A 9,265-nucleotide genomic window follows, 5' to 3' on the forward strand; every position below is an offset into this window, starting at 1 on the left:
ACCTGGAGATGCCAGGGGTTAAACGTGGGACCTTCTGCATGCAAAGTCGATTTTCTATCACTGAGCTATGCAAAATAGCCCCATGAACAGGCATAAGATTGTCCTTTTAGCTGCTCAGTAGACGCTGGAGAAGCCTCGGAAGTCTCTGTCCTCCTGTATGTTACAGCGCTTCAGGAATCCAAAGAAGGTGACCATCTCCCCCTCCTTCCATCAGCCAATCCTCTCTTCTCCAGGCCAAGCAGACATGGGTCACATCCATACCAGACATTCAAGCACCTTCAAAGTGCATGGCTTCCTATGTCCTAAAATGTGCCGGATTCCACAGGAGGTGCCAAATGCGGCGCAGGAGTCCGTGTTTTGATCTGATGTGGCATGTTGCCTTTCAAGATCCTCTTCCCGCTTTTGCCTGCCTTTTCAAGCCACTCCAAGGGGGTGTTGACAGTTAACAGCAAACGCTCTCGGATTTGTTCCCCTTTCATACTGTCAGGAGCTGCTAAGGGAGATGTTAACAGAATGCTCTGATCTGAAGGGAAGCATTGCAGCATTTGTGTCTTGCACGGTTTGCGTTTTAAACATGCATCCTTTCAAAAAGAAAAAGATGGGGGACATTTTTGGCAAAGGAGGCATGGAAGACTGACCTGAGGAACTCGAAAGGCTTCATCCTTCCAGTCTGCTCTGTGCTAGACCCCACCTTGCAAATTACACGATGGGATTCTGCCTTCCTGGTTATGCAAAGCCTCCTAGATACATCACACTGTCCATGTTGTGTCAGTATTTGCCTAAAACTGGTGTGTGGGGAGAACCTTGGGCCCTCCAGATGTTGCTGAGCTACAACTCCCATCATCTCTGACCCTTGGTCATACCAACTAGGGCTGATGAGAGTTGCCGTAGTTGGCTATGCTTTGCCTCCATTTTCAGAGGCAGTCACTGTGAGATCACAGGATGATGCACTAAACGGGCCATTGGCCTGATCCAGCAGGCTCTTAGGTCCTTACGTAGTTTGGCGACATCCAGAGGGCCAGAGTTTCTCCACATCTGGCCCAAATGTTACATCTGGGTTGGTTTGTTTTTGTCAGCAGCAGCAACAACTACTTGTATAAACAAGTTGTATACCACCCTTTATCCATAGATCTCACAGCGGTTCACAACATAACTGACTATTTGAGTTTGAAAAGCTTGTGTTGCTGGATCAAGTTTGTCAGTTTTGTTGAATTAATGAAACTAAATAATTTTACAGTGGTACCTCGGGTTACATACGCTTCAAGTTGCATACGCTTTAGGTTACAGACTCCGCTAGCCCAGAAATAGTGCTTCAGGTTAAGAACTTTGCTTCAGGATGAGAACAGAAATCGTGCTCTGGCGGCGTGGCGGCAGCAGGAGACCTCATTGGCTAAAGTGGTGCTTCAGGTTAAGAACAGTTTCAAGTTAAGAACAGACCTCCGGAATGAATTAAGTACTTAACCCGAGGTACCACTGTAATTGGATTTTGAATAGATGTGCGCTCGCTACTGTTTTTGAACCTTATTGTGTCCTTATCTTCCTTAGTGGGTTGTGCAAACCACCAATCCGAGCAACCCTTTTTTTATTACAGGGTTGGGGGTTACCGGGGATGAGTTGAGGGAATGTTTTGGGAGCTGCTGACCTAAACCTTTGTCTTCCCCGCAAAAGGTTGCCCTGGCCCTCAAGGCGCTCCAAAGATACCGGCTGGGAACCGACATGTCCCTGTTCGCCACGGACCAGTTCCCCACCGACCCCAGCGCGGCCTACCCAGGCTACCCCACCGGCAGCGGCGTGGAGAGCACAGAAACCTACCAGAGCCCCCCCTTCTCGGAGACCCTAGACACCAGTCCAAAGGGCTACCAGGTGCCGGCATATTGAAGGGCAGGAGGAAGTCCTCTCCCTCCCTCAAGGTTGTATAGCAAATGGGAACCCGACCCAGAGAAATGGGCCAATTTTCCCTTTCATGGTGCAGTATAGTCAACTGGTTGGTTGCAAGTGTATTCTAAAGTACCTTTTCTTTTTTAAAAACAAAAAAATTAATGTGGCAAGTTAACGTAACTGGGTTCAACTTACTCTTAACTAATGGTGCAGTGAATTCTCTACAGTGGTATTGGTTCTTGTCTTACCTGTCTGAGGATATTTTTTGATTATTATTATTTTTAAAAAGAACAGTGTTCCCTCTAAGCATGAAACGTTAGGATGGTTGCTACCAACTCCCATCTTTGTGAGCCATCCCTGCGATATTGGCTCATTGTGGCATTTTTTTCCTCAATTCGCACACAGAAGCTGGCAATAGCCCAGCCTGTTAAGAGACGTCCCACTCCTTACACAGATAAGTTGATGCTTTATTTTGTGCTTCCGGGGCTTAATCCAGAAAATTGCTCCCACTGTCTTCATCCTAGGAACCTTCCAGATCATCCTCTCCTATTTTTTTATTCCCTTGCTCTATAGCCCTAGAAAAAAGGTAGTTTTAAAGCAGCCTTCTTGCCCTCCAGTTGTTTTGGATTCCAACTCTCATAATCCCCAGTGGGAACTGATGGGAGTCCAAAACATCTGGAGGGAACCCAGTTGGGGAAGACTGTTTTCAAAAGGAATGTGCCAAATTTAAAACCAAATATAATGGTTGTGTTGATTTCATTTGTGTGTGTGTTTGTTATGTACTTGGCATATTTCCTGTGCTAAATGAGTGAAAAACCTTCTGTATTAGCTGTGTTAGCTTTGTGATTCTGGTACCGCAGGAAGTTTTTTCTTTCTTTTCCAAATGGCTTTGATGCAAGAATCATTTTTGTACACCTTTTACACAAAAATTACTGCTCTGGGGTGGGGAAACAGTCACACTGTCAGGCCATCAGCCTTTAAAAGTCTCCTAGCAGTGGGGATATGTAGCATTCAATAGCTCAGCTGTCGTCTAAAAATAGGGCTTGCTAACTGCTAGGGTCCTCATTGTATCCTCATGAGGAGTGTGATCCAGCCCACCAATTCTGCCTCTGCCTCAGAGATGGGGAACACACTTCAAGCAGTCTGGAAAAAGATGGAAGTGGAAAGGAAGAAATATGTCTGTTGAGGGAATGGCAGCAGGAGTGGAGGCTTCTTGTGACAGGCCATTTTCAACATGGTTGGCCTCAAGATGGCATCCATTAATTGGTTTTTCTTAATAAAAATCCCACCGCTATCAGTATGCGGCCATTTTGGCAGCCCCTTCAGTACCAAAAATTATCCACGCTATCCCTTTAAAATGGTTGTGTCTGGTAGAGGCCATTTTATTTTGAGCACAGAGTGGAATAACGTGCATCACACTATTTGTTGGGAAAAGCTCCAGCCTTATTCTGTAAAGAAAGCTTGGGTGAAAAGTTTCACTGTGGCAGACAAGAGAAAACGAAGACAGTTGAAAGTCAGAAACCAGAGAGAAAAGGCTAAATTCCCATGAAGATGTAGTAATGCTTAACGGTTACAAAGAGAGTGGGCTTAAGTGAAATTTAAACTATGAGAAGATGGGTAAGTGAACTGAAATATAACGACGCTGCCTTTTAAAGTGATTTCAGCAGCAAGATGTAAATTATTTTATATTAAGGCAGATCCCGATAATCTGCCATTCTCATTCAGCTGTAACTCTGGAGAAATTTGATCTCTGAAATCCCACCATGAAGATAGGGCCCCAATCCAGTAAGAGAGAGCTGCATGTGCAAGGAAGCTTTCGTGGACATATACCCTTAACAGTTTGATAAACAACATTTCCGTGGAGGTGGCCAAATTGGCTGGAACTAAGAGTGTCCCATTTCAGTCTTTCAGATTTTACAATGGAAGGCCATCAGCCTTGTGGACAAAGACCTATATAGGGTTTACACTGATACAGAGAATGGTATTAATACAGGGTACACATAGAACTGTAGCAATATTTTCCTTAGAGAGAACACTGGCATTTTAGCAGTATACAAAATTGTGTCTAAATATTTTTTCGGGTGGGGGGGGGGAGGGAGGGCAGACAAAAACACACACACACACACACACACACACAGAAAGTCACAAAAGTATAATACATTTAAATGTTTCTTTAAATCAATTGTATATGTGAAATAAATGTCTGTTCAGTAAAGTGTATTTTTTCTAACTATAAAGAAATTCATTCAGAGTATCCTTGTATTAATTGTAAAGAGAAAGAAAGAGATTACGTTCTGTCTGACTAGTAGAACTGCCTTGGTCAGTAGTGTTAATGTGTTCTATATTACAATTTTGAATGTATGCACCTCAATGCCTACATCTGTATTCTCTTCCTTTCCAACCCATTCCTAACCTCCCCACGATTAGCACTGCGGTTTATACAAAGCTGTGTCATTTAGACAGGACTAAGGACAAGCGCAAGAGACTTCGGGGCCATTGATGGAAAAGCCAAAATACTCCCCCCCCACCCCGCCTTCGCCTGTATTTGGGAAGCTCTGGGTAAGATACTGGCCCAGCATCACTGTGAAGTTGATTCTTCAGAAACCTTAATTCCCATTGCCCATTCCAGTCTGGCTGAGTTGTAGTTCAGAACACCTGGAGGGCGCCAGCTTGGAGAAGGCTAATGTAAGGCCCTAATCACTGTCATGCTGGGGCTGATGAGGGTTATTGTCCAACAGCATCTGCAGGGCCCCTACTTCCACAACTCTGCTTTAGGTTAAAGACAAATGCCTACCTTCTTCACCCAGCACATAGTTAAACTATAGAACTTCCTTCCACAGTGATGGCTTTTAAAAGAGGATTGGACAATTTCACAGAGGAGAAGGCTATCAATGGCTCCTAGCCACGATGGCTAAGCTCTGCCTTCATTCATGGTTGGAGACCTCAATGCTTCTGAATGGCCGTTGCTGGAAACTGTAGGAGGGGAGAGCTGCCGCCATTGTGCTCAGGTCCTGCTTGTAGGTTTCCCAGAAGAGACATCTGGTTGGCTACTGTGAGAAGAGGCTGCAGGGTGCTGGACTAGGTGGGTCATTGGCCTAATCCAGCAGGCTCTTCTGATGTTCACCTGCATACTTTGGAAAAAGGTGTGCAGAAGTCAGCAGGGGTTGGTGAAGCTCAGGCTCCATCCCAAAGCTGATTTGGGGTTCTCAGTTTGGAGTGGCAAAGGTGCTTGCTGCTTGGGCCAACAGGAAGGACTCTTGAGGGGACTGGCATTTGGGGCAAATTTAGATAATCTACAAGCTTATCTTTTGGGGGGGAGGGATAGATGAGCAGGAAAATAATATATACTTGGCTAAAGTTATATATTGGCCAGTCAGTCCTTTTTTTATTGTGTGGGCAAACTATCCAGGCTGACAAGTAATAGATGAATGAGCTGATTTCACCTGCTTTTGCCAGGAAAAATATTGCTGGCAAGTTGTGGTTCTCCTTTGAATTCTTTTGCCACTACTGTAATCCTAAAACATATTCTCTCCCCACATCCTGTTTGTAAAAAAGTGTAGCAGCTACTTAAATTTATCCCCTGAATGCAAATGGTGCTTCTCTTGTAACTGTAGCTCTGACTTCCTCAACCTGGATGTTTTGGGATGACACATTCCATTTGCACCAATAAGGAAAGCCTTTGCTTTAAAGGCAGTGCTAGTTAGATGATGCAGTAGGCAAACCTGTCTATACCTTGAAGAGATCAGGTGGCATGCATGTATCACTGATTGCAGTTGCTGGGCAAACCCAGCACCCAAGTGGTCTTCCTGTCTGGCATTGTAAGGGGGAAATAGTTGCCACAAGCCAGTAGAGAAAGCTGTGGGCCCCCTAAATAGGTGGTGAAAACGGCATCCACTTGGTGAATTGGTTAGCAAGGATCTGTCGAATCAAGGTGAGGCTCACAAACTGCACATCCAGAAATAACTTGCTTTGTTTCCTACCACTGGAGAAAAGGCAGGGAGCTGACTAGTTGGGTGTGACTGGGCTTCGAAATCCTTAAGTCTTTCAAATTATCATGCTGAACCTTTGCGTAGGTTTGCCAAGTTAAGTAAACCAGCCAATGAGACTTTGGCCTGTTGCCACCACTCTGCAATTAAAGCAAAAAGCCGCTGCCGGAGGCATTAAAAGCATTCGCTCTCCTTGTTTCCATGTGCTCCTATCAGCACTCAGCCATTGTTTTGCGACTCAAGCCATGTAACAGGGACTCGTCAGAGGAACTGGGTACACAGAGCTCTAACCAAAATACATTCTTATAGATTACATGGTAGATAATGAGTAGGAGCTGTTGGTAAGTTGTCCTGCTAGTTCCCCCTGCCCCATTCCTGTTTTTCTTGAGATCGGTGCTCAGTGTTTATCTCCCATCCATCTTTCTGCCAGAGACCATTAACCCACGGCTTAAAGGGGAGAGGGGGTACTTTTACAAAGGGGTGTGGAGCTGGTCAAACCCCATCAGTCCTTGGCACCTGTGCTGCCTTTGTGATGCTCATCCAGGCACTCAAAATGTGTCAAAATAACTTTCTGGTGTGCCCAAAGGGGTTGTTTGCAACTTGGAAATGCTTGCCTTGCACTGCCATCAATGCTCTTCGTGCACAACAGCTCAGAGTATGGAAAAGCTGCCTCTTATCTCAACGGGACCACAAACTCACATGGCTGGGGTGAAGGTGCCACAGCTTGCTTCTGGCACTCAGGGCAAATCACAGCTCAGAGTTTACCCTGAAGAGGAAAGTGCCAGTAGCCTCCACCCAGCACATCTAAAAGCCTTGACTAGAGCCATTGCGACAACCACCTGTTTTAAAAAGCAGTCAGGATTATTTGTCAAACCAACACCTTGTGGTGAAAGCTGACTTTTGACACCCAGGGTGTATTTTCAGGGCCCACCCTATTCCCGTGACTGCCATTTCTTTTTAACTGTTGTTAATTCTGAATTTTAAATTGTTGTAACCCAGCATTGCTGGTGAAGTGCAGGAAATACATTTAATGACATGCCAGCCCCACTGCACAAAAGAAAGCAGGCTTTGGGAACGGGTTCCATGCTTTATGGCAAACGCCTGCTCAGTGCAATTGGAGGAAGGCTGGCTGACCTCATCCTCCTCTGAAATCCAGATAGAGCCAGAGCTCTGGTCCTGACTGCTGCAAGCTCAACATGCAGTTGCTTCAGGCTAGAAGAGGCCCACATCAGTCTGCTGAAAGACCGCAGTTGGTTGATTGACTGATTTCATTTATAGTCTGCCTTTTTCTCCAAGGAGCTCAAGGTGGCATACATAGTTCTCCCCCTCCTCAATTAACCCCAACAATGCTGAGAGGTAGGTTAGGTTGAGAGGCAGTGATTGGCCCAAGGTCGCCCAATGAGCTGTGTAACTGAGTGGGGATTTGAACCCTGGCCTCTCATATCTTAGTGTGACAATCTAACCACTACACCACACTGGCTTTGCAGTCACCTGGTCGAGCATCCTGCAACTAGCATGCTAGAGCAAAATAAGAGTAACATGCCCCAAGTTTCTAATTACGCCGGGAGCAGAAAGTTGTCACGCTTGGTTGCGGCCGCAGAAAACCATCTCACGTCTTCTAAGCCATGCTTGTAGAGATGAGCGCAGCAACCTCTTCCATCATATTTTTAAGGAAATAATCATGGTGTGGCCTAACCCAGTTCTGTCCTTTCTCCTGTGGGGCTGTCAGAAGCCTTACTACAGTCTCACAGACACCCTTTTCCCTTCCATGAGGAAACACCATCACCTAATCCTCCAAGTGCTACACAGAACGGCAAAGTCGATCACTTAATGTTTGCCAAGTCTTTATGCTGCAGGAGTAGAAACAGGTTAACTCTCACCAGGCTAACTCCAGCTACCTATAAGCCCTTTGCTCCTTCCATTCCAATACAGAGCATCTTTATGAAAACCCCTTCGCCTCTTTTGACGTCCTGCAATATACAGGCAGGGGAAACTCATTTTGCTCAAAGGTTCACTCATTTGCCTTTAATAGACTGTGTAGAGGCTACCACAGAGACAGAGAAAGCCTTTCAGGGTGAGCAAGGCCCAATAATACCTTTTTAGTACAGAGAGAGAGAGAGAAGGAAGCCTCCCTTTCATTTTGCTGCAAGTATGCAGTTTGACCTCACATCGTTTTCATCGTTTTTAATAGGATACCAAACATACAGATACCTCCCTTCCAAAGCAGACTGCTTCAAACACACAACAAAAAGTTGCAGTTGTTAGTGACCCAACGTGCACTGTGGTAGAAAAGTGAACTGTGTGAACATAGGAGCTTTCAATGTTTATAGTTCTATTTTTGTCTGTATATATAACGATAGATAGATATAACATTTTGGAAAGACAAAGCATCACTCTGTGACTGTGTTATTTTAATTGTCTGTATACCAACTGCAACTTATTTTTCAATAAACATTTACAAATGAATAGCTCAAGACCTCTTGACATTCTGCTGGATCAAGTGTAAAGGGGGAAGGAAGAGAGAGACCTGTGGGTGACTGAAACAGCTAAAGGATGCTTATAAATAGCTGATAGAAATAGTAAGAATCTAAACCAGGCAGGGTGACACATGACAGACATTGGCTTTTTAAAGCCCCCAACAGTTGAGAAGTTTTAACCACAGCAGACCAGCTAGAAACTGGAAACTTATTTGTGAGCTGGAAACTTATTTGTGAGTCAGAGCCAGTTGTATGTTCAATTTCATACTATTTCTGCACTTTAAAACAGAAAAAGAGGGGAAGACAATTGCCAAGAACAGCTGCCTGGTTTTATTTCACTCTTTCCAATGGGACTCAGGTGAGATGCCTGTGGTTGCCTTCAATAAGCCAGAGGAGACAGAACTGGGGGAGACCACTCTGCCTGCTACATGGGGCCTCCCAAACTACTTCTTGATGGGCACAATGAGCACAGACATACAGCTAGATGTATCAAAGGATCACTGAGAACATTTGGTAAGCTATTCTGGTTTCATCCAAAAGGGGCCATAGTTCTCCCACATAACCAGGAGTCTTAACTCTGCAGGTTTCCCATGTTTGTGGGAAGTGTGTGTATTTGTTTCCCGTGTTTGGTGGGGCCACAGGAAACATGACCCTGCCTTCCTTTCCAACATACTCTGTACATGTGATGGAAAGGTCCAAAGTACCCTACATTCTTAGTTTTCCTCAACCCTGGTCCTCCAGATGTTTTTGGCCTACAACTCTCATGATCCCTAGCTAGCGGGACCAGTGGTCAGGGATGATGGGAGTTGTAGTCTCAAAACATCTGGAGGGCCGAGTTTGAGGAAGCCTGGTTTAGATCTCTTCCACCCCTCTAAAGCAAACAGGGAGTTCTTGTAACACCCCCCCCCCATTCCAGCAGTACTT

General features: G+C 45.2%; 1 protein-coding gene across 2 annotated transcripts in view; it reads left to right on the forward strand.

Annotated features, from left to right (window-relative positions):
- SYNGR3 (synaptogyrin 3) overlaps positions 1-8,330 on the forward strand; it is a 35,439-nt gene extending 27,109 nt beyond the window's left edge. For both annotated transcript variants that reach the window (XM_083474034.1, XM_083474033.1), the window contains exon 4: positions 1,669-8,330. In XM_083474034.1, the coding sequence (XP_083330160.1) occupies positions 1,669-1,878 (210 nt within the window). In that variant the 3' untranslated portion in view covers positions 1,879-8,330. The remainder of the gene's footprint in view (positions 1-1,668) is intronic.
- Positions 8,331-9,265: the final 935 nt, after the last annotated feature.

Source organism: Podarcis liolepis, assembly GCF_965112155.1.
Source record: "Podarcis liolepis genome assembly, chromosome: 14".
NCBI classification, from domain to species: Eukaryota; Metazoa; Chordata; class Lepidosauria; order Squamata; family Lacertidae; genus Podarcis; species Podarcis liolepis.